Genomic DNA, 25,348 nt, shown 5'->3' with positions numbered 1-25,348 from the left:
GATTTGTGAAGATAGAAGAGAAAGAGGCGGTTAACGCGCGTCATGGATAGGTAGTATGTTTTCCACGGTCGACGGTGAAAGCAAAGTCGGAGTATTGATCGTGTGCGGCTTAATCTTCTGTGTCGGCCGGGAAGAATTATGTAGCCATCAATCAAAGGGTACTTACGATCGTGTTCAAAGCTCTGTTCAGGTTTTTCATTCCAACTCCTACATTCATAAACTCTAATAAATTCTTTGACTATTGTAAATCTATTTTGTCATTATCTACACATTACATATGAAAAGTAATTATATGTATTACTCATTTTGATATTTGCCACACGTATAGAGGAATTTTCAGCACAATTATGAGAATTTTCATGAAATTTGCTTTTATTGATCTTACCTTGTATTATCTATATCTATTAAAAAAAACACCTTCATATTTTGTTATTATAGTGCTATTGTTGTTAAGGCGTGATCACCAAATCGCTATGGGATGTGAAACTCTTGGTGGTTGTTTGCATGGCACCAGTGGGCAAGGTAGTCACTCATGGTACAGTTACTAGTGGTTACTGTCTAATATAGTGTAGTTGGTGTGGTGATGGTGGTTGACGGAGGCTATATGGTGATGTGGTGGTTGCGGTTATCATATGGTAACATTGCAGTTATTTTATTTTTAATTATTATTTATTTATTTATTTTTAAATTCTTGTTTTTAACTACCCTCTATAATTTTTTTAAGGTAATTATAAGTATCAATTATTCTTATTTTATTTATTTTTTATTTTTTTAACAGTTATTTTATAATAGTATTATGATTTTTTTTTTTTTTATTATGAATTAATTATTATAAATTGGTGTAATTTTGCATTAATTATTTTATTTATCAATTATTTATAATTATCATTTATTTTTCAATTGGTGATTTATATTTAATATTTTCAAATATAGTTTTAATTTAGTGGTTGGATAGAGGATAAAATATAAACTCAAATGCTGCGAAAAATATACTTTGCTTCAGTTTTTAGTCTTGAAGATTTTATTTTAGTTTTCGTTTTCTTATTACACTTTTATAATTTTTCATTTATGTCGTTAAGTTTTATCCAATTTTTCTTTTAATAAATTTTTTTTATTTGTTTTAATATTGTTAGTATTTTTTATATATTGTTGTATTATTTTGTAGGGTGATATTATTATGTTATGTTAGTTTATTACGTAAGATTTTATGTTTTGGATGAGTTGGCAAAAATTTAACGAGTTTGAACAAGATCTCTACAAGTATTCCAATTGGAGATAAGTTTCTATCTTTTTTTATTTTATCTATTACATTATTATTATTATTATTATTATTATTATTATTATTTTCATTGGTATAATATGTTCTAATTATTATTTATTTTTCTTTGGTTTTGTAGGGAGGTTCACAGCAGATTAGCAGAAGCTAAATTTATGTAGCTTTAGTGGTTGCACTGGATTGGTCTCTTGCATTGGACTACTTAATAAATCTTTTGAGTCTAGTTGATTATTTTCAATTACTGTATATTCTAGGAGATCCTTCTTCTTTATTTTAAAGTAGGATCTTTCCTAGATTTTTTTGCTAGTTTGCTATCCAGTTTTCCTGGGACATCTCTGATTCATGTTTATTGTACACATGAATTAGCAGTTCGTGCACTCAGGGTGGATGATAAACTAGTTTGGATAGATGATTTTTCATCTTTTCTCTATGTATAAACTTTTGAGTATTTTCAATAAAAGTTTATTGTCAAAAAAAAAATATATATATATATATTTATTTTTATTTTAAGAAAGGTAGTCAAAATATTACTAAGACGATGTCGTTTTACATTGAATCTTTTTAAACGTGTAATTACAAGATTGCCATACGTTTGTCCAAATTATGAGTCACATTCTTTAAAATGGATATGGTATTCTTTTTGTATTTTTTTTTTTTATAAATTCAAAATATATAATTAAGAATTAATGGACTGAGAAAGTCCCTCCCAAAATCTACGACAACCACTCATTTCAATCGATTTTGCAATCAGCCAAATCCATTCTCACCCTCTCTTCCTCTCCACCCAGAAAAAATAGAATCAAAATTCAATTTTTATTTTTTTAAAAAAAAAAAATTAAAACAAAAGTATAATCCATTTGAGAAAGGAAAATATGTACAGTCCTCCATTTTTCTACAACCACCTACTACTTCTACTCTTCTTTCTCCTTCACCAAACTCCATGGTTAAGATTACAGTTGTTGAATAACACCATTACTAATCTCCTTTCCTTCTCTTCCCCTTAAGAATATGACTCCCTCTTTCTGTTTATCTTCTTCAAAAAACACTACAAGCATTGAAACTCACCATTTCTATCTTCTTAAGCATCGTTACTCTCTTTTCTGCCATGAAACTCAATTGCCCAGAAAAGAAATCAGTTCATTCAAGCCTTACAAACCATTTCTCCCAAATTTGAGGCTTAAAAGCTCAAACTTTATTCACACTTTTGCTAGTTTATCCTCTTTTGCAGAAGCTGAAGGTGGGGAAGAACATAAAGAAGGAATAACCCTCAACGATCATCATCATAACCATGTCAAAGAAGTTGAAGAAGAACAAAAAGAAGATAACTTGCCAGGAATGGCTCAAGCTTTTCACATATCTTCAAACACTGCTAAAGCCATTTCCATATGCATAGCCTTTGCTGCTCTGACTCTACCCTTGTTCATGAAAACTCTGGCTCAAGGTCTGACCTTGAAGACCAAAATGTTGTCTTATGCCACCCTTTTGTTTGGATTTTACATGGCTTGGAATATTGGGGCCAATGATGTGGCTAATGCCATGGGAACTTCGGTGGGTTCGGGGGCGTTGAGTCTTAGGCAAGCTGTGTTGACTGCTGGGGTGTTGGAGTTCTCAGGGGCATTGTTGATGGGAACACATGTTACTAATACTATGCAGAAAGGTATTCTTGTTGCTAATGTGTTTCAGGGCAAGGATTCTTTGCTCTTTGCTGGCTTGCTGTCTTCTCTTGCTGCTGCTGGAACTTGGCTCCAGGTATACACTGTGGTTTTCATTTTTAGAAACTCAATTGTTGTATTGTGAAAAGTTTAATGATGGTTCTGGTATAGTTAATAGGATTATTGATCGATCAAAAGCATGAAAAATTAAATCTTAATCAACTAATAATGTGTTGTGTTACATTGTTTGGATATCTATTTTATATACACATGTAGTGATTACATTTTATTTGTGTTTGGATATCAAATCATAATTTGTATTGTTATGTTTAGAAAATAGTTTATAATTACATGATAATTAATATTTAGTAATAATTTCAAATTAAATAGTAATCAGAATTAAAGAGTGTAATTAGTATACTTTAATCATCTTTAATTATGCAGTTAATGAAATTATCGGATTAAACAAATATCCAATTTAGTAATTATTTAGAACAAAATAGTAATTCTTTGTCAAGCAAACCTAGTTTTGTTATTGTTTTTTTTTTTAGAAAAACCAAAGTTAAAATTACAAAGGTAGCTACATTACGCAAAAAAAAATGGAAGATTTTCTTCCATCTATAAAAATTCATTGTTTATCCTATGGGCATACAGAAATACGGCAGAACTAGACCATAAAATCTTAATATTAAAAAAGAAAACTTCAAACTTGAGAGTTGTGACTTCTATCCCACCAATAAAACACCTACAAAATAAAGAAGAAAAAAATGATTAATATCAATTATTTAATTAAATACAAAAAACTTATAAAAATATTGTCACACATAATTCTATGATGTAAAGACTAAGACTTATTTGTGCTTGTCTCCATTGCTAAAAGTGTCTACAGTATATCTAATGTTTTTTTTTTTATTATTATTAAACCATATTGGTCATACAAAATCAAAACTATCCGTACAACACTTTACAAAACTAAAACTAGTCATACTTCTCGTACAAAACCAAAATTAGCAAAACCTAGTTTTGTTAATCCATGATGTTCTCCACCTTTTGCTACATCTGATTTTACATGCTAGGCACCCATAATATCATAAAGTGAGCATGCAAAGAAATATTTATATTATATATATTGTTGATTTGGGAGAAACTTTAAACAAATCACACAAAAGTTGGTTTGTTGCAAATTTTCAATGCCTGCTTGCCTTGGATTATAATAAACAACATTACACTAGAAACTCGTTTATAATTGGGTGCAATGCAGTTACTTGTGCTTTTGGCCTATCTTCATTTGACCAACGTTATTTTTTATTCCTTTGGCCCTTGTTAATTTCAACTGTTAACATCCCACTTAAGACAAAATGGTTAGTTAATAACGAAGTCCCAATGCAAAAAATCAATTACATATCTTTGTTAGTGTAGAATATAATAAAGAAGTTAAAACATGAAGGATTTGATGCTAAATTGCAGGCTAGTTTGAGAAACAATCTGTTGCAAAAGGATTAAGAACAAGGCTATTTGAATATCTTAATAGACAAATATACATAATTTGATCCTGCAAAAAGGGTTAACAAAAACATTGTTTTACTTAATCAAATATAGAGAAGGTTTATTTGATATCATGTAGAAATCCAAAACATCTTTAAGTATTTCTTAGAGTTTTTGTTTGAAGTAATCAGTGTCTTAATTTTGATCTAGGTAGCATCATATTTCGGGTGGCCTGTCTCTACTACACACTGTATAGTAGGATCAATGGTTGGATTTGGACTTGTCTATGGAGGATCTGGTGCAGTCTTCTGGAGTTCCTTGGCAAGGGTAACTTCTTCGTGGGTTATCTCGCCATTAATGGGGGCAGCTGTGTCGTTTCTCGTTTATAAATGCATCCGAAGGGTATGTTGTTTTCTATTCCATTAATTTGTTCATGAAGATATAAACGGTTTGGAAGGAACTTTAGGAATGTACAACGCATTTTCCTATGGCAATGTACAAAGTCCATGCCTAAGACTTGAAAAGTAACAAAGCCTTAAAAATAAGATACTTTCTAATCCTATTGATGTCTTTCTTAATTTTCTTTCATTCCCAGTTTGTATACAGTGCTCATAATCCCGGAGAAGCTGCAGCAGCTGCAGCACCAATTGCGGTATTCATGGGAGTTACAGGAATCTCATTTGCAGCCTTTCCACTAAGCAAGACTTTTCCTGTGGCTTTGGCTCAGGCTCTAGCCTGTGGAACCGCAGGAGCAGTCTTAGTTGATAGAATCATCCGAAAACAGCTTGGTCCTCTCATAGAAAAGGCGCACTCATCAGAAGAAGAGTCCAAAGAGGACTCCTCACAAAACAAGTCTATAGGATTTCTCTCTGACATAGCTGGTCCAAAGGGTACCCAACTGAAGATAGTTTACGGTGTGTTTGGATACATGCAAATCCTCTCAGCCTGCTTCATGTCATTTGCTCACGGCGGAAATGATGTCTCCAATGCCATAGGTCCTTTAGCTGCTGCCCTTTCTATACTCCACGGCGGTAGCAGTGGAACAGAAATTGTTATTCCCATGGATGTTCTTGCATGGGGAGGTTTTGGTATCGTTGCTGGGCTTACTATGTGGGGTTACAGAGTTATAGCAACTATTGGAAAGAAGATTACAGAGCTAACACCAACTAGAGGGTTCGCAGCTGAGTTTGCTGCAGCCTCGGTGGTTCTATTCGCCTCAAAACTGGGGCTACCAATCTCAGCCACACATACTTTGGTGGGTGCAGTCATGGGAGTTGGGTTTGCCAGAGGACTTAACAATGTGAGATCAGAAACTGTGAAAGAGATTGTCCTTTCTTGGGCAATAACTATCCCAGCCGGTGCATTGTTTTCTGTAATCTACACATGGATCTTGACCAAGATTTTACCTTCTGTTTTATGAGTTTATACAAGTTTGAACATTGGAGTGATGGACATCATATGCAACGTGGATAATTGAAAAATATCCACCTTTTTTTCCAACCAATTCTTTTTTTTTTCTCCTTTTCATTTGGTAAGTATGATTTCCTCTGTTGGAAATCTATGTTATCAGGAACCAAAGTAATTTTTAACTTAATTCCTGTCTAGCTTTTTCAGTCATCCTTTCCTCTTATCATTTCTAGTACCTAATGAAATTTATAATTATGGAAAGTGTGTTTGAGATTTTCTGGAAGATATGTATGCATGCATGCAAGGACTGGACTCGTTGTTTTGTTGTGAAATCTGCTTAACTAGATACGTGGTAAAGAACAAAACAGCAGAAGTTCCTAATATAATATTGTCTTTGTGTGGTACAATAATATTCTTACAACTAATATATACCAAATTTATATAATAGAAGATTAAAAGGGTGGAATATACTTTTTGTTAATCCTTATCAGGTTGTTCCCACATTCTTTGTTGGGATATCTGTACGATGGCTTCTAAAATTTTCTTGTTGAAACCTAAAGAGACATGAATAATTTATGTTTTTTACTGAATTCTTGGCCAGATTAGAATGGAAGCTACATATTTTCAAATGAAGTACAACAGTTTCTGATTAATCATTATTCAGTGAGAAAAGAAATAAGAACACATGGTTACTGCAACCCAATGATTCTCTATACCCTCTTGTACAAAACATGCTGTCTACTGAGAAAAGTCTGTGAACTCGCGAAACAAAACAAAACAAAACAGAAAAGAAAGAAAAATTGTAGACATAATATAGGATAAATTTGACAGCAGGTAGTTGAAACTATTAGCACTGCATAGTGGAAACAGTCCATTATCATTTTATTGCAGTGTGACAAAGCAATCAAACTACTTAGTACTTACCAGATAGAACCAAAATCATGGAGAAAGCTCTTGTACAGAAGTTAAGCTTGGTTCCCACATGGGTCCTCTGTATGCTCTTGACTTTGGAAGTGGAGGTACAAAAGGCTTCCTTTTTCTTATGCCTTTTACTAATAAATTTCTAGACAACTTTTCTTTGGAAGCATATAATTCTTTTGCAGAGGAAGCAGATTCATCAAAATTAGTTTTACCTGAATCGGTTATTTTGACATCCCGCATCTCCTCATCATCACCTCTTCCTTTCAATTTCTCTGGATGTTTTCGCATAAGTTTCTGTACAGTTGAAGTTGGGATTATGAGATATTTCTGACCCGGCAAGAGCTTTTCTTGTGGCCATAAAAGGGATTCATGTGGATTCTTGAAAACTTCAGGCCGGGCAACACACTTTCCAGGATACTTTTCCAACAATTGAAATGCTGTAAGTGCAGACGGGTACCACTCCTCTCGCCCACCTGGATGAACTATCCTCACAAATATATCCTTAAAGCTCAGGGGGACTGGCATTGAATTTTCCTCTTCTTTCTTTTCTTCACAATCTTTAATGAGAAGAGGCAGTTTTCTGGTTTCCTTTTTTCTGTTGGATTTCCAGTAAAGCCCAAATAACTTAGCAAGCTTGATCAGCATAGCTGCAAATAACAGTTTGTCTGAACCAATTGTTTCATAGCAGTAAACTCACCTAATATTGGTAGTTTTCTCTATTAGTTAAGAGGTGAATGTCAAAGCTAATCAACCTTCTCCACTGTTTTTGTTTATATATGGCCGGCTGTTTAAACTTTGTTTACTTGTTTTGAACAATAAGGGTGGAGAAACCGAAGTTCTTCATGAGACAAAAAATGGTCTCTATCTTTTGGAAAGCGAAAAGTGAAAACCAAAGTCAGTCACTAGAAGATATAGAAGCACCAACTCAAAGATCAACATTTTAGACTAATGCCAGCTTTTTCGGCACATCCTTGTGCCCATATCATACTCCCATAGGCCTGAAAACACCTGGCGTTCTAGCTTCTTCTGCCTTCCACTGATCCAATTATTATGGAGAACAAAGCATCCCATTTTAGCACAGGCTGCTGTCACATTTTTCATCTTCCAAAGGCCTTGGTATGCACCATTCGGAAAAAGGTTTCTGTCCAAGAAATAGACAGTCAGATTTGATTCAGGTTCCAAGCATTTGTTATCTCCCAGGCGAGTGGATCCATTTTCTCCACATAGTGTATCATAAAAGCTTGGCTGCTCTGACAAGCCTGAATTTGCAGCATGCTTCACTACCTTTTCCATGGCTGCAATCGTTGAACCATCAGAGAAAGCAAAGTAAAATCCAGAGTTCAATCGCCTTGGTAAGTTAATCGGTCCTGCATAAACAAAAAGTTAGAACAGAAAGTTCTAATATAATGTACATAATGATGGAAGACAACTTCCATTCTTGCATAAAAGGGAGACACTAAAGATGTTTAAGTACCTGTTTCTTTGTATTCATCAGACTGAGCCATCAGAACAGCAGGACCATAAGAATAAAGAAATGGCAATGGATTCTTAAACCAGTATACGTCAACATCACTAAGAATAACATTGTAACCCAATTTAAGTATCTTAAGAACCATTCTAGACTTCACCTTAGTCACACTCTGAAAGCATTTTGTTCCGAAATGGCAATTGTTGAAGCTTATCTCATTTGGAGCTAACACATCCCTAAAGACAGGCAGGCCCTAACAACAAAAATAAAATCTTTAATAAAGTTTAAACAATCAAGAAAATTGCATCAATTGAAGCAGGAAATATAATGAGTGAACATGTTAAGTAAAAAATTAAATAGTTAATGAAGCAGCTAGTAGTACTTGCAAGATAGAGAACAGATATGTTTCTTCATCAAGAGCAGAAACAATGAAATTTGGCATCTGCAAGTGGCGTAATCTGCAAACCCAGCTCATGAGCATGTCCTTATAACTATACCCGGCAACTGCAAGCACAATTGTCTTATTCCTGTCTGCCATCATTGGAAGAAGTGACTCTAAGGAGAATTGAAAGTCCATTGATTCAGGAAGCCTCATTGGATTCATCAAAGAGCAATTTAACATTTTCTTTAGAGGTTTCAGGGAATCAAGACAATCACTTTTTTTCTTCTTCCTCCTCCAGGATCGAAAACTCCTTCCTTTTCCTAAGATCGGTGCACTCTGATGTCGAAATGGATGAAAAGTGTTCTTTCTTGTGTCGAAAAAAAAATGTTGCCCATCACATTTCAGAAGCTTCACCAGTTCAGAATACTTGGCATTTTGGTAAAACAGTGATCCATATAACATCCCCAATTTAGAATTGCCAACATATTCCCAGCTTCTGTTTTCATAAGTAAGAGCATTGGAATCTCCAATAGCCCCATAAGACTTATCTTCTCGATCATTTAGATAAAAGCTAGAGATGGTCAAGCTAGCATCAAACACAAACCTGAAGGCTGATGATGAGGCCTCATTAATCACCCAATTATCATGAACTCCTCTCCCATATAGGAAAGGAGGAAGAACTCCTGAATGTAATGGAAGATCTCCACTATTCCATGCCATAAGCTTTCTCTCTTCGCAGGGAATCTGCTGCCAATTTTGACCGAGTATGAACTCCTGCAACTTTGGAAAGAGAGAACAATTTCAATGGCTTTTGTTTTGAAGGGACCATCAACTTTTCATTCTGAAGATGTTCTTTCATAATCATACCTCCTGGCTTCTTATCATTTTTCCATTCTCTCTTCTCCAGTGCTTTCCATCCTCGTCTAAGTAGAACGGGAAATGGGATACATTTCTCAACAATGCAACTAGTAGCCAATCATTTTCAAGCTCATAAGCATCATTCAGAGTAGAAATGAAGTCAGGAAAGAGAAGAGCTTCAGAATGGACCACAACTGAAATGTCCGACCTGAATGAATATGCTCTTGACATCATGGAATGAAAGAATGGTGTTCCAAGGAATCTGGAAACATGAAAGAAACAGATCATGTAGACTGGAACTTACTAACCACATTGTCATGAATGATGAACTATAACTCAAATTGAATTGAATAACTTAATTTTTTGCTAAAAGCTTTTTTCTTTCTAATGATATTCCAATTACAAATTAGCAAAGTAAAGCTTCGTGATTGTAAGTAAATATCTTTATCTACCGACACTGGCAACCAAAGTAAAGATCATTACTTTCAACCTAAAACTCTTAAAGTAATTTACCAACTAGCATAGAAGAATAAGAAAAACTAATAACTAATGAAAACTTACGTAAAATCAATGTTGGGTTCAACCAAAACCCGGGAACCAAAAGCTTCTGCAAAAGAAAAAACAGAAGAGTGTTGACTAAACAGAACAACTGTAATCTGTGATGATAAAGCAAGCCATGAACGAATAGCTAGGCTCTGCTTAGCAGCAACAGATCCCATAAAAGGACTAGGAGCTGAGAATATGGTGATTTTAGGATTGCCCACATGACGAAACCCCTTTTGACTGAGTGTGGACTTAGTTTTCTGATCTATAACTGGCGGTAACCTTTGAATGGAATAGAAAGATAGAACAATCAACAAAAACCCAGATAGCCAAATCGACCATAGTCCCACCCGAGAGGCCTGTCAAACCAAAAACAACATAAGCTTAGCTACAATGCAATACAAAAAAGACCCCTTTTTTAAGTAATAAAGTGCATAAGAAAGAAAGAAATAACCTTCATTGTGTGATCTATGAGAATTAGAAGAATGATATGGAGAAAAGTTCATAATGTTTTATAAGAAGAATGGTGAGATGGTTAGTATGGTATAGGACCATATAGTACATAAGCGTATGTATAGTTATGTTAAGTATGAAATGACATTATAAAAGGAAGAAACTTTAACTGAAAAGAAAATAAAAATAACATTAAAAAAAAGAGAGAAAGAGAGAGAATTGCACGAATAACGAACGCACTCTAAGTAGCGGTACCATCAACACCACCAAGACGCGTAAGGCGGCAGAGTCGTGAGGCTTCCATGTGAGACCGCTGTCGTCATGCACACCTCACCTCATTTTCAAGCTTTGTTTTTTATTAAATTATTGTTATTATATTTACTAATATCGAACTGAAAAATATATAATTTTTTCTAATCTTAGTTTTCACACACAGTTTACTCTACCTTTTGCTTTGTCACTGAAAATGTTACAGACATTAACGTAGAGAGAGAGATAGAGAGAGAAAACGAGCTTGTAGTATGTAGGGGGTTGGTTCTAAAGTCAAAGCAACCGACTCCATTGTTAAATGCTTAAGTTGCCGACAAAAGCAATCCCGGCCTTTTCTCTCTTTTTTATTATTATTATTATTATTATTTGTATATTAATTTATTATTTACTTTAAATTAAAGTTCGTATTAATTATTTATTACCCTCTTCTCATTTCATTTAATTCACTTTTGTCCACTTTTTTCAGTTTTATTTTTCAAGTGTTAATCAAAGAAAAGCAAAGTGACATTTTTCCCAAAACAGTCCACAAAATTAAATAAATAACCAAATAAAGGTCTACTATAAAAAAAGTCTATAACAATGAAAGATTCCATTAGGAAAAAATTATAACGAGCTTTAAAAAAGAAAAAGGAAATGTTTATTTTTCTCTACCATTGGATTGAATCACTTGTCCAATTGAATTTAATATGATTTCAGTTTATTTAAATAAAAATTACAAAACTTAACTGACAAAAAGAAATAGCAGTTATTAATCTTAAATAACAACCCTTGTCTTGTTAAAGAGTTTGTTAATTTGTTTTGCTTGGACCAGTTCCTGGTTACAACTGGCAGATCATTAAAAACTAAAAAATATACAAACAAATAAAGCAAAGTGACATTTTGGGGAAGAAAACAAAACACATTGTTTAAAATAATTAAAGAAAAAATAATCTTATTTATGATAGAGTTTTTCATCTTGTAACAAACAAATATATTGGGTTTTTTTGTCTCATCTTCTTTCTTTCTTTTTTCCTTTTTGGGTGTAGCAAGCTAAATAAATATATAAATACAATAGAAATCAGAAATAAAAAATTTTGAATAGTTTTTCATCATGTTGTAATTATTTCTGGTGAACTCTTACATTTTTTGTATTCAGAATGCTAATTCATTCAATGAAGTTGATATGTCATTAAAAAAAAAAACTGATGTCTCACTCTACAACTTAGGATGACTAACATTGAATCATTTTAGTCCAAAGGGTCATCACCAGGAGCAAGAAATTTGGGGATGATTGAGCTGAGCTGAGCTGCCAAATATTGACTTCAATTTCAGGAAAAGGCCAATGGTTGCCTGAATCATATTGTAACTTGACAATGAATGCATACATCTCTGTTTTAGGACCACTTTCAACAGCAAATGTTCACATAAAAAAGGGAGTTAAAAATACAAGAGAAGAAAAACAACAGCCCCTTTTGATTCTTTTTTTCGGATTGTACATCATACATTACTTGTCACAACTATAAATTGTTAAACCCTTAAAGACGAGATAAACCAAAATTTACTACATTACTTGGTAGCCACAGCTTCTGTGTGATGCAATATAAACTCGCTATCACATTCGATATGACCTGAAGCATCACTTTCTCTTTATCTATTGCTGTTGACCGGGGCACCCCATACAGTAGGACCTGAGGAACATTCCTTTTTCCAATCATCTCCGTCGTCGACTAGGTGATTTGGACCTTGATTTCTTTTCCCTACAAAAAGTTTAGCAAAGTCAATAAGCCAGATGACAATGATAATTGAAGATGCAAAAGCCCTGCACTTTCACCTGAATTGCTCATTAGTAGTAGCATGTCTCAAAAACGTAAGACAGCTTGAAGTTTTCATAGCATTATTACCTTTTGGAATCAAGAGAAGAGTAGGGAGAATGCCTGCGTTGAGAATGCTTGCTATGTGGAGACCGCGAAACTTGTCTAGAAATAGAAACACCCATATACTGATATGGTGAGATGGTTTATAAAAGATGACCAGCCTTGTTAAGACAACTGCTCAACAAGCAAACCCTAGTCTGCTTCTAATGTTGAAAAATTGAAATATATAAAATCAACTACGCACTCCCATACTTAAACAATTAACCACTGCTTGAAATACCCAGCCAAGGAAATAAAAAAAATCTTAAGTTTTTTTTTTTTAAAAAAAAAGTCTGATTATATGTCCTGAATTTCTAATTTTACTACAAGTACAAACCTGAACCAGTGTTTGTCAACACCCTGCTACATAAATAGTTTATTCAATTTATTGTTGAAATGCAAAACATGGTGAGTATCTACTTGAAATATTGTGTCTAGCAAAGAATTATGAAATGTATTTTAGAGGCGCAGAAACAACAATGTTGAATCAAACAATTAGCAAGTATAAGTACAAATTGCAAGATGATTTTCACAATAGTATTTAACCATAATCAAAACCAGGAAGCATCAGCTAACTTATTTCCAATCTCCGAATGCATAACTGGAAAATTTAACAAGTGTAACATAGATAATGACCTTAACTCATTTAGCCACAACTTAATAATTACACCATAAGCATGGTAAGGGAATCAAGAAACATTGGAGGAAAGGAAGTGCATCCAACTATCTTAAGTCTACAAGCATTAAACAATATTATCTCCGTTCCTTTTCAATGTGGTTAGTTTCTTGCTCCTGACTAATTTTTTTTTATTGCAAAAAACTACTGTCAATCAATAATATAATATAAATAAAAAGAAAAAAGATTCTCCTGGCTGTAATGGTGGACTAAGCAAAAGGAATTCGCTTGGTTCAGAGAAAAGGAATAGCTATAAGCATTTGACTGATCATTAGACATTTCAAAATATGTATTAGCCGTTACACTTACATATTATTCTTTCTAGCCTTACAGTCTAACCCTAAAATATTTTGAGTAACCTGTGGGAACAAACAGCATACCTGTTCCATTTGAGTTACCCAATCCCTTCCCTCTAGGGTAGTCATTACATAAACAAAGCTAAATTGCTAGAGTTATCATTCTAAATCATTTTAAAGCTGACAAAAGAATGCCTATTACTACTTACAACTAAGATTCATTGAGTGATTATCATAACGTTTGTGGAAGATATGTAATTATTAGGAGCATAAGTTGAAACCTCCTTATCACTGTCATTTCTTTTTTTAGAGCTTTATAGTTCACACACAACAGGACACAATAAAAACCTGGGAGAAAAAGTAAAAACAATGAAACTCTCATAAAAAGTACCTTCTTCTAGACTTTCCAGGTGAGGGGGAGCGTGACAAGTTACGTCTCCTTGAAGGCAACTTCCTGCAGCAAGGGGAGCCCAATTTAGGTAAAAGTAGGGTGAAGGGAGAGATTCCCTCTTTTTTACCTTTCCCCAGCCCAGCCCAAAATAGAAAAAGTAAAGAAAAACAAAAATATTTTACTATAACAAATCAAACCTCTTTGAATCATTAGAGGCTTCATCACTAGAATCATTATCACGGTGAACTGAGTTGTCCTTGCTGCTTCTACCCCTACTAACAGAGGTCGAACGTCTTCTCTTGTGCCTGCTTGAATCACTAGCATGTTTATGCCTTGATCTCTCGCTCTCCTTTTCCCTGGTATGCTCGTGCTTTCTGTTATTTTCTTCTTTAGCACCAGCTTTATGTTGCCTCTCTGTTTCTTTTCTATCCTCCTTGGTATTAACATGAGAAGACCTTTTCTTCGACTCAGATTCCGGCGCTAAGGGCTTATTGCTTTGATCTTTGGTTTTTTCTTTAGATCCTTTCCGTTCAGCTGTCTTCTCCTTCCTCGAGTGCCTTTCATCATGCCTCTTGTGATTACCATTGCCCTTCCCATCTGTCCTCTTATCACTCTCTTCCTTCTTTTCAAAACCTTTCGTAGAACTCCTCTTACTGTCATGTTTATCATTCTTTTCAGCTTTTATCCTGACTTGCCTAACCTGGTTATTATCTTTTGATGTTTTCATCACATTCTCATCATCTTCAGGAAGGTCATATCCACCTACATCAACTGTATTTTTTGATCTAGAAACATTGATATCATCTGGTACACTTCCACCAGCATTACTTTCATTTTTTCTGTTCTTATCAGAATTAGAACTTGTAATAGCATCAGTGTTACTATATTTAGGCTCAAATGAGATCGCTTTACTTGTCTCACTCTCCAAAATTTTCTGCTTTTTGTTGGGCTCTTCAGCTTGGGCTATCGAACTGCCATTTGCACCAACATCATGCTTGTCTTCTGAAGATTTTTCAAAATTTGAATGTCGAAGATCCTTTTTCCTGGAATTTGACAAGCTAGGGCTCTGAATTTCATCACCACCACCACCATCATCATCGTCATCATCAGTAGCATAACTGCCAAGACCCAGTACATCTCCAGGGGAACTAAAACTGGACTTTTCAACGCCTTCACTCTCGTATTCCTTGGATTTGCCCGGGATTATGATCTTTGTGGTTGCCTTGTTAGATGGAAGTGTAGACGGAGATGGAGATACCCTGTGGTTTGAGGTTGAGGGGACAATCTCCTTATCAACTGTAGATATAAAATTTGTCATTTAAACAGAATGAATTTCAAGGGTATTATGATAATGTACCAACTATCATTGAAATATACAATAAGCCATAGAAAAACCTAGAATTCATGACAAACTAACCTTCAACTGTTGGATCTTCATTGAGAACATTTGTTGCAATCTCATGAAACTCCTCATCAGTTACCTACAAATAAAGGTACCCATTAAAACTGTAACAGTGTGAAGTTGGTTAAGAAAACATAGCTTGCTCAGAGTTGCAACCTTCAACAAAACTTCAGTTAGCACACGCTTTATTTCATGGTTAATTGCTGCAGTTCTAGCTGCCTCCACATAATCCTACATAGATCAAACATTTTTATGACATGAGCACAAAATTATACAATGGTATAACAGCAACTTAACCACTAAAAAAATAAATAAAGACGATACAACCACAAAAAAGAGCTAAACCTCATCATCCTCATCTTCTTCAGTTGATCTAGATGAATCAATGCTTTTGCTATCCGCTTGCTCCCCCTTCCCAACAGAATTGTCAAAACCTTCATCCTCAATAGATTGTGTCTCCTCCTTGGCATGATCCATAGACGAACTTGTGATTACTGCTTTCTTTATTTCATCTTTCAGCCAATTAGGAACTGAAGCCTGGATCAAATTTTATGACATAAAACTGAGACAGTTGTGGATTTGTTCCAAAACATAATATATAAATAGAGAATTATCAATATTCTAACGAACAAAATTCTGAAATACTGAGAAACGTACCTTTTTAGGACGTTCAGAAATACTTGGAATTCCGTAGGCATCACCAGAAAAGGCTGTTGAAGGGTGAAGTGAATTTCCTGCACTGTGGGCAAACGGGGGAGCAGCAGATGGAATAGTTGGCTGAAGGCCTGATACAGGAAAACTACTAAATGGATGTGCAGCATGCCCAGAAACAGAAGAAGGCACAGCTAGTGCAGGATTGTGTTGCTGGATGAAAATTGTCAGTAATTACTAACTGATAAGCCCTGAAAGTTAAAGTACAACTTCATGTAACTCAAATTAGTACCTGAGGCCCTGACGGCAGAACTGGAGCAATAGGAGGATAACCCACACCAGGTGCAACAGGGGCTGTCCAACTGTTCATAGAATGCACTGTGGTAACAGTGTCCATCCCTCTTACCGGTCCAACTGAATCATGATAAGCATAGTTGGACTGCATATGTGGATCGTCACGATTGAATCTGGGCATAAATTCTAAAGGCTGGTCGGCAAGAGGCATAGCCTGAGGTGGTTGCATATGCTGCTGTCCTTGCTGAGATGACGAGTATGAAAAAGGAATAACCCCATTGCTTCCTGCCAACCAGTCAGAAAAATAGTACAATTTAAAAATTAATGGAAAAAGGAAACCCATGGATGATACTGATTCAAACTGGCCACCAAGATAGAGAAAAGCAAAATCAATTTTCAATTGTCAGCAAGGTAGCACTTTCCTTTTTTTCTTTTTGTTTTTTATAAGAGACAAAACTTGTATTAATGAGGAAAAAAGTGTGACAAAGGAAACACTCACTAACACTGTACAAAAGAAAGAATCAATTTATAGCCTTTCTAGCAATAGGTAGGAAACAAAAACTAAAAATATATAATTCATATCCTTCAATAGCTAATGGCTGTGTATAAAGCATCTAAAGATTCTAAACAAAGATGCCTCATCCCCAAAGCAAAGACACCTGTATAATTTGCAATCTAGCAAAAACGCAGCCAACTGTCTGTATTAAACATCTAAACAAAAGAAGGCTTACCTTCGATGAAAAGAAACCTGTATAACATGCAATCTAGTAATAAGAAACTGTCACTCTGTCTCCACACAATTTGTTAAACGTGACATCAAATTACAATATCATATCAGGAATGTATATCTTAGTTTAGCCTGACAAAAATGATTATTGCATTACATAAGACTACTTTTACATCGCTAAATAGTAAATTCACCCTTCCTAATAAAAGCCTAGATGGGGACTCTTGACCTGCACAGCAATGAGTTCATACAATACATTACAATCAAAAGTATTCATGTGAATGAATGTGTTGGAGAAACATTAAATTATTTTACGGTTCGGCAAATGGATCGAATCCAAGCACTACTACTGATGTTACGATAAGAGAAATGGTGTGAAAGAAACAAAAGGATAGATTAGAATTAGGGAAGAAAAAAACACCTTTCAAATATAAAAATATATAAGGTAAAAATAGGCATATTTAGAACTCTGAAAACAAGTGATGTTTATATAGTACCACATTAAAAATTTAGAAATGATAACGATTGCTAAGAGGAACTTGAACCCGCTATAGAGTTTGGAAGATTTCTGGGTATCAAATAATGAAAACAATAGGAACAGCTACTTATGAGTTCTAAAGAGTTTGAGAAGGGAATCATTAATACCAACTATAAGTACAAATCAATTGATTAAGCACTCAGAAGAATAATCACAATGTTATATAGAGAAGGTCAGTTACATATTGTTATGAACAATAGGACTACGACATCAAATTAGTAATCAAAGCAAATGCCAAGATAGCAGCTCTGGACCAGAGGTTTCACATGCAATTTCTATATTATGTAAATCATTACCTGTAACAGAAGAATAACTAGAAGGTACCTCCTGCTGATGAACAGATGGACTTATAGGTAGATTTCCATGGCGTTGAAGCATAGCATTTGAATCTGCAGGTGGCGTTCCATCTCTAACAGAGTGAAGATGTCCCTCTGGAACATAAGTAGAATCAGAGCTGACGGAAGGAGGCTGTGAGGACTGAGCTAATGGTGGCCGAGGAAACGGTGCAGTTGGAGCTTGAGGCTGTTGAACCTGTTGATAGTTAGATGTAGGCATAGACTGATGTTGCATTTCTGCATAATGAGGCTGAACAGAGTGAGAATATTGGTCTTGGTAATGGCTTTGATCTTCCGGTCTCTCAACTGCTGTATGCTGAGATTGTTGATGCTGATTATCCATTGCTGTTTTAGCATCTGCCCATGCTCTCGCCTTGGCAGCCCAATCTTCTTCATTACTATGGCCAACTGCTATAAAGTAAATAACACAAAAGTGAATCTGTAATTAAAAATAAAAAGTTGACCTCAAACAGTGAAAAAACAATTGAATCAAGAACAACTTAGTAGGGAACAAAAGAAGCGAACTGCAAAATATTATCAAAACACTGATCATTACTGTGAGTTCGACTCTCAATATGACAGCCTTTAATTAATTAGCATGCACAACTGATGATACCCAATTTTAATGTCTGTATAAATATTATGATAGCCTCAATTGTTGGAGTTGAATGCAAAAGTATCGCCAAGACAACACAACATGATCTGCAGTAGTAAACAGCTTAACATCCTATTAAATCATCAGGTCTCAAAACAACAAATGCCTCTCAAGTTCACAGAGTACAATCACCACACAGCCGGTCATTAAACGAAAGGAAAATACTTGTATAATCTATCTTTACTCAGTGCCTTTAACTCAAAGGAAGCTCAAATGACTGTAATTTTTGTGTCCTAGTTCTACATTGAATGGTCCAGAAGGGTGGCTCATTAATCTTGATACCCTAGAATTTTACAATCTTGATTGAATTACACAAATCTACAACACAACATATTTATATTATAATGTTTGAGTGTTGATTTTAAGCCAATGTAAATCCCGGGCAGCAGGGGAAACGGAAGTTCAAACGGAAATGTAACAAGAACTAACCTTGATGTTCCCAACCTTGCTGATGCGCCCAATTAGGATTCCCCCATTCCTACAAAATGTAACAAATAAAAGAGAAAAGAAAGGTTATGTATACATAATTGAATGCCAGGCCTAAAGCCACCATCTTGTTAATCAGAAAGACTTGGAGATTCGAAAACAACAGATTGATAAAACCATAATCTAAAACCCTAAAGATTTTTCGCCGAACAGAGACACGTTGCAATAAAGATAATAAATACCTGATTGGGTTGAGGGTAAGAATGAGGAGGAGGAAAATGAGGTGAAGAAGCCAGCTGAGGCCGAGGAGGAGGTGAAACGAACTGGTTCTGATGGACAGGGTGCGGAGGATAATGGTGTTGAGGCGGAGGATAAGAACCAGGAGGAGGGTAATGGTCGGAGTGTGGATGAGGAGGTGGCGGTGGGCCCCACTGTGGGGGAGGCGAGGGAGAGTGTGATGAAGGGGCCTGGTGCTGGTACTGGTATTGGTTCTGGTTGGGGTACCATGAGCCCTGAGGATGTGCCGGTGGCCTGGGCGGCGGCTGTTGCAGCTGCTGTTGTTGCTGGTACGGATCCGAAGACGGCGGTTGTTGTGGCGGCGGCGGTGGCGGTCTCATGTACCAGTTATGTTGTTGTTGTTGTTGGTACGCATCCATGGTGGTTCTTGTTGTTGTTGTTGAAAGTTTACTGTTAAACCGTTGGTTGTTAATAAAATCTATGAGAATTGGGATTGGGATTGGGCGGTTTCCATGGGAGATAGCCGAGGAGGGTTTGTGTTTGGTTTTGGTTTGCAGAAATGGGAGAAAGAAACAAGTTTGAGTAGATTTTAGTGGGTTTTTTTTTTAATTGAGGCCTTTCTCTTTTCTTACATAATTAATCAACATTTTTTAAATTCTTTTTATTTCCTACAAAAAGAAATAATTTACTAACCACTATAGAACATGAAAGCGGGTCAAACACGATAATACAACTCAAAAGTTACACGAAATGTAAGTTTGAATTTACTTTAAATGAGTTCAAGTTGTGTTCCGATTGACTCGTCTAATCCGTTTAATACAAACCGATTGACACACTAATACAAAATTAACTCGTTAATGACCTACTTTAGTAATTTAACAAATTATAAATGGACCATATGCGTGTTAAACATGTCATTAATAAATTAAAAAGGTTTTTTAAACAGGTTACATGATTCGTGTCGTGTCAATCTACTTGTAAACGGTAGGGGTGTTCATCAAATCGTATAAATCGCCCGCACCACACCGCACCGTAAAAAAAAATGCAGTTTGAAATTCTTTGCGGTGCGATCGCGGTTTGAATTTTTCCTAAACCGTGTAATGCAATTTGCAGTTTTGAATTGTTAATATACGGTTCAAACCGCACCGCACTGTACATAATAAAAATACCAATTTTTATATTTATGTAGGTCTAATATGTGAATGTCCAGCCCAAAGCCCACTAATTATTGTATTGTTGAAACTTAAAAAAATCATATTTATTTTCAAGCCTTATAGTATTTTTGACAAGTGTTGCTCAAACTTTATTGTATTTGTAATAGTTTAATTATTAGTGATAGTCCAAACTGTAGAAACCGCAAAAACCGCACCGCACTGCACCATTTTTTGCGGTGCGGTTTCTGTGGTTTTTTAATTTCGTTGTGCGGGTGCGGTTTGAGAAATTGAAAAAACTGCATGTGCGGGTTGGTTTGAAAAAAATAGTCAAAAACTACAGAAACCGCAAAAACCGCACCGCACTGCACTATTTTTTACGGTGCGGTTTCTGTGGTTTTTTAATTTCGTGGTGCAAGTGCGGTTTGAGAAATTGGAAAAACTACATGTGCAGGTTGGTTTGAAAAACATAGTCAAAAACTGCACCACCCACTTCACGAACACCCCTAATAAACAGATTGTGTTTGAATTTTATTTTTTGATACAATCTATATACTTATATAATCCTATTGTTAAGTAAGGTTAAGTGGCATCATCTCCTTTTAGGATTGCTAATTTTCTATCTTCTCATTTTTTCTCCTTTTAAGTTGTTACTATACACACATTGTTAATTATATATAGTCCAATTGAGTAACGTGATCACCCATCAGTCTCTCTTTGTCTCTCCATCTATCCATCTCATTCAATCCCATTGCAAATCACCTGTAAGGCTACTTCTCTACTTCACGATCTCGCTGTTCCAATTACATGTAAGGCTATTTTCTGCCTCATTCTACACTGTTGCTCCACTTTTTCTCTTTATCTTTGAATTTTATTTGCTTGAATGTGGGTTTGGTTTTCATTTCAGGTTTGATGTTAATTTACAATTTTGAGAAGTGAAATTTGTATTCTTTACCATATTATGACACTCATGTCTTTATATTCTCTTATTATTTTTAAAATTTTAATACATGTATACATATATAATTCATATTTTTAGATAATTTTTTTACTTTTATTAATGATTAGTTTGTTTTAATGTTATTAATACTATTCTTTCTATTTTGTTCAGGGTATAAGGATATGTTGGTTAATATTTGTTAAGATACAAAATTTTCATTTTTTCTATATAAGAATATATATTCGACTTCATTTTCTCCTCACAAAAACTTTGGTGCCAACTTTCCACTATTATATGAATGCCACAATATATTTATTATGGGAAGTCTAAAAGAGTTTGTAGAGTTAAAAAAGCGTACATATATATTATAGTGCTTTCTTTTGGTCTTTTTGTTTTTGTTTTTTTCATATAATGTAAATATCACTTATTTACTTAAAAAAAATTATATGGCTTTCTTTACATATATATATATACATTACTATTTTATATTAAAAATCTTTTACACATTATACTACATGTTTTTATTGAGGTACATGCAGCTCATATCTTTCAATTTAGCATAAATTATAGTACTTATTTCATAAATACCTAAACATAACAAAAATTATATTTTTTAATAGGTAGTAAAAAAAAATTATTAACAATATATATATAGATAAATATAAAATTTATTATTCGGTTATGTGCATTAAAAGAATAAAATATTTAGTTAGCTATACATTTAAATTTTTATTACTAAAAACTTAAATTATTTTACAAAAAAAATTACAAAACCGCGCAAAGCGCGGTTTATTTGCCTAGTTATTAAATAAATCGTGTTCAAATCAAATATATAGATGTTATATATGAATTTCAACACAACACGAACACACTAACACAAATGGTCACATACTATTATACACAGAAAGAACCTCAACATCTATTTTGCTTAAATGACCATACCTTTCCTATGGCCTTTAAAGTTTGCTTAACGTGAACATAAATTATCAAAACAAAACTACATATAGATTTAAACACACAAATATTTCTATTATACCACATATAATAAACATTAGCTGCAATAAAAATTAGGCTAATTAGTAATTTTTTCCTCCCGAACTTTGACATGTACCAAATCATGCCCCCTGAACTTTTTTTGCCGTTAAAAATTTCCCCTGAACTATTGAGATTGTTAGATTTCAGGACTTTTGTCTAATTTTAGTAAAAAAATTCTAACATGGATGAAAGTTCAAGGGGCATGATTTAGTACATATCAAAGTTTGAGGGGCATGATTTGGTAGATATCAAAGTCTGGGGAGCATGGTTTAGTACATAAACAATCACTGAAACAGTAAAATTGAATTAAATTAGACAAAAGTCCTTAAATTTAACAATCTCAATAGTTCGGGGGGAATTTTTAATGGCCAAAAAAGTTCAGGGGGTACGATTTAGTAGATGTGAAAGTTTAGGGAGGAAAATTACTAATTAGCCTAAAAATTATAATACATTAAAAAAACTATTTAAGAATAACTTTTAATTATTATTAAAAAAAAAATAAAATCTTGATTTGAGCTAATTATAAATAAAATTAACCTCTCAATTATAATTAGTTATACATGTTAACTTCATTTTTAGTCAACGGTGCAAAGTCAATTAAACGACAATGAAAATGCTTGATAATTAATAACAAGAAAAAACAACAAACGACACAAAGTGTTTATAGAGGTTCGGCCCAAATTTAGTAATGACCTACTCCCCTTACTTAGTATTTCTTTGAAATATACCAAGATCGCAAGAATATGGTCTAACGAGTTTCCTAATATTCTTTTATAAGTATTACAGATAATATTTTTATAGTGTAATAGCTACCTTGAAAGTCTAGAATATGGCCCCTTAAACAGTGAATATGATCCACTATTTATAGGGTTATAAATAATTACAGAATATTCAATAACGGTTGTTTATTCCCTGAATCCCTTGATTGCAGTGAACCATTATGACCTATTCTTTAGGGATTCAAAGGCTGATTTACTGGATCTTGAATATACTCAGTCAAGCCTTACTAGTCGGTAGGGCCAATCAGAGTATTGCCCTACAAATACTTAGCAATAGAATTTTGTGAAATCTTACCAATTGGGTGCCACTGGTTGGATAACGTAATTAGCTAAGCAACGTGATCACATGATATGGTTCAAAATGACCACCAATTGTGCATTCTTTGCCACATGTCACTCCAACTAATGTCACGTCACCTGGGTAAATTTTTGGGATAACATTTGCCTTAAATCCTTGTAAGACCATTTGGTCGTATGTGGACTTCTGATTTCTTTCTTGGACAGCCAAGTGACTAGTGTCTCCCTCACGTGATCCAAATCCTAAGGGTTTGTGCCTACCTAAAGAAAATCTCCTCAAGTTCTTTCAAATCTCCAGTTATAATAATTATTCACACAGAGAATCGTGTGTGGGGAAATGTGTCTAACGGTTACACGGATTTTGAGACAATTTTATTGAAAGTGGAGGCTTTTGGGCTTTTTGGAGGGAAAACATAATTATTTCAATTTTATTTCCCAAAAACCCTTCTTATTATGTTATTTTTCCTATGAATACCCTTCTCATGTTCCATTTAACCTTTTAGAATTTTTAAACATAGCAAGAAAAATATCCCATTCTTGATTTCAAAATATTTCCCAAATTGCTCTAAATTTCCACACAAATGACTTAAGAGGCTTTATTCTTCAATATTTCTACTCAAACAGTGAGTAAGTCTTCTGCTCTCTTTCTTGCATAAATTTATTATAAATTTTGAATCCTATATTTTGCTCATTTTTTTGGAATATGTGTGTACCATCGTTTCTCATTTGAACTTAGAGATTCTTTGTGATGAATGGCTTTGAGATGACATCATCATTTATTAGGGATTAAATCAGACACGAGTGGTTTAACTTTGCACGATTTGTCTTCTTTTTTTTTCTACACCGTATGAATTTGGATTTTCCTTAAATCCAGAAACCCTTTTTTTCGAAATCCCATCATAGAGACAAGAATTATGCGGTTAGATCTTCATTTTTCCTGGTCAGCGTATTGAAAGTGTTTTCTTGAGAAAATGATTTCCGTGCAATTCAGTGCTTCACCTCTGTCCTTCCTATTTTGTAGATGGACTATGCTAAATTATGGGAAGGAGAACATTAAATTGACGACGACCTACTCAAACTATTGCTCGAAAATAACATGACTCTTCGCACTGATAGTCTGTCATCATCTTCGAGTGAATCTTCAGTTTCTTCTATATCATCTGAGGAAGGATTGTCAAGTGACTCTTCTGAGTTTAACTTTCGACATCATAACTATTTTGACCAGATCAATGGCGAGAATTATGGTTGGCACATCTGGAATTGACAAAGGGCTAGAGGCAATTCTTCCGCACTTCTTGGACATATATTGTCCGATCAGGCACGCAAGATACCCTTCCTTCTAGGAAACCAGTTCAACACCAAGGGGTTAGCCGCGATTGACCTAGCAGTAACTGTTGTGCAACATAAGTCCAAGTCTATCCCTTCATGTAGAAGAAATCTTGCTCAGACAAAATAAACTACTCATCAAGTTCTTGCCAAGGATCCTCATATTGGTCGGCACATGGCAACCCTCAAATATGGTGATCTAGAAATTTAGGAAATTTCTAAGGAAGACGAGGAGGAAGGATCTCCCCCAAAAATAGATGGGGGATTTAACTCTGAAGGGATGCATCTTTCTCCCTCTGGATGGTGCCTCGAACTAGGGGCGAACTATATGGAGGAGGACCTTACGAAGGCCACTGGTCCTTAAGCCAACTTCCAAGTCGAAGGTGATGTGGCAGACCGAGTCATCCAATAATAGTTAAGTGGTTGAACAACATCCATGCTAGTGGCCTTTCTGGACGTCACCATCTTCCTCTCGCTCCCAACTCAACTAGCCAATGACCCCAAGGGTAGGTCTTTGTGCATGGTACAACAAGCCTAATACTGACTAAGGGGTCATTCTTCATCTCAACCCTTACTTTAGAAGGG

General features: G+C 34.7%; 3 protein-coding genes across 7 annotated transcripts; 1 reads left to right on the top strand and 2 right to left on the bottom strand.

The window, feature by feature from the left end:
- The first annotated feature begins 1,951 nt into the window (after nucleotides 1-1,951).
- On the top strand, nucleotides 1,952-6,081 carry LOC115714934 (inorganic phosphate transporter 2-1, chloroplastic). The gene is made up of 3 exons (XM_030643699.2): nucleotides 1,952-3,025; nucleotides 4,624-4,815; nucleotides 5,009-6,081. Exons 1-3 carry the CDS (start codon nucleotides 2,285-2,287, stop codon nucleotides 5,831-5,833), a joined length of 1,758 nt encoding a protein of 585 aa, XP_030499559.2. The 5' UTR covers nucleotides 1,952-2,284; the 3' UTR covers nucleotides 5,834-6,081.
- Nucleotides 5,524-11,018, bottom strand: LOC115714933 (beta-arabinofuranosyltransferase RAY1). Of its 4 annotated transcripts, none has more exons than XM_030643696.2 (6): nucleotides 10,686-11,018; nucleotides 10,011-10,351; nucleotides 9,459-9,711; nucleotides 8,592-9,365; nucleotides 8,216-8,462; nucleotides 5,524-8,108 (listed from the first exon to the last, which is right to left on the bottom strand). In XM_030643696.2, exons 1-6 carry the CDS (start codon nucleotides 10,701-10,703, stop codon nucleotides 7,687-7,689), a joined length of 2,055 nt encoding a protein of 684 aa, XP_030499556.2. In that variant the 5' UTR covers nucleotides 10,704-11,018; the 3' UTR covers nucleotides 5,524-7,686. The 4 variants fall into 4 exon arrangements, with proteins under 4 accessions (XP_030499556.2, XP_030499555.2, XP_030499557.2 ...); XM_030643695.2 differs by having other exon boundaries at nucleotides 8,592-9,371; nucleotides 10,686-11,004; XM_030643697.2 differs by lacking the exon at nucleotides 10,686-11,018 and adding an exon at nucleotides 10,447-10,685 and having other exon boundaries at nucleotides 8,592-9,371.
- A 997-nt stretch (nucleotides 11,019-12,015) lies between these two features.
- LOC115714936 (uncharacterized) lies at nucleotides 12,016-19,880 on the bottom strand. 2 transcript variants are annotated; one of them, XM_061113194.1, is made up of 12 exons: nucleotides 19,241-19,880; nucleotides 19,002-19,050; nucleotides 17,879-18,325; nucleotides 16,316-16,602; nucleotides 16,030-16,236; nucleotides 15,718-15,909; nucleotides 15,529-15,603; nucleotides 15,388-15,451; nucleotides 14,168-15,266; nucleotides 13,971-14,033; nucleotides 12,596-12,670; nucleotides 12,016-12,451 (listed from the first exon to the last, which is right to left on the bottom strand). In XM_061113194.1, the coding sequence occupies exons 1-12, from the start codon at nucleotides 19,652-19,654 to the stop codon at nucleotides 12,406-12,408; spliced, it is 3,018 nt and encodes a 1,005-aa protein (XP_060969177.1). In that variant the 5' UTR covers nucleotides 19,655-19,880; the 3' UTR covers nucleotides 12,016-12,405. The 2 variants fall into 2 exon arrangements, with proteins under 2 accessions (XP_060969177.1, XP_060969176.1); XM_061113193.1 differs by having other exon boundaries at nucleotides 17,879-18,328; nucleotides 19,241-19,841.
- Nucleotides 19,881-25,348: the final 5,468 nt, after the last annotated feature.

Source organism: Cannabis sativa, chromosome 4 (genome assembly GCF_029168945.1).
Source record: "Cannabis sativa cultivar Pink pepper isolate KNU-18-1 chromosome 4, ASM2916894v1, whole genome shotgun sequence".
NCBI classification, from domain to species: Eukaryota; Viridiplantae; Streptophyta; class Magnoliopsida; order Rosales; family Cannabaceae; genus Cannabis; species Cannabis sativa.
The sequence above is the reverse complement of the archived record's forward strand: the minus strand, read 5'-3'. Positions and strand labels throughout refer to the sequence as shown.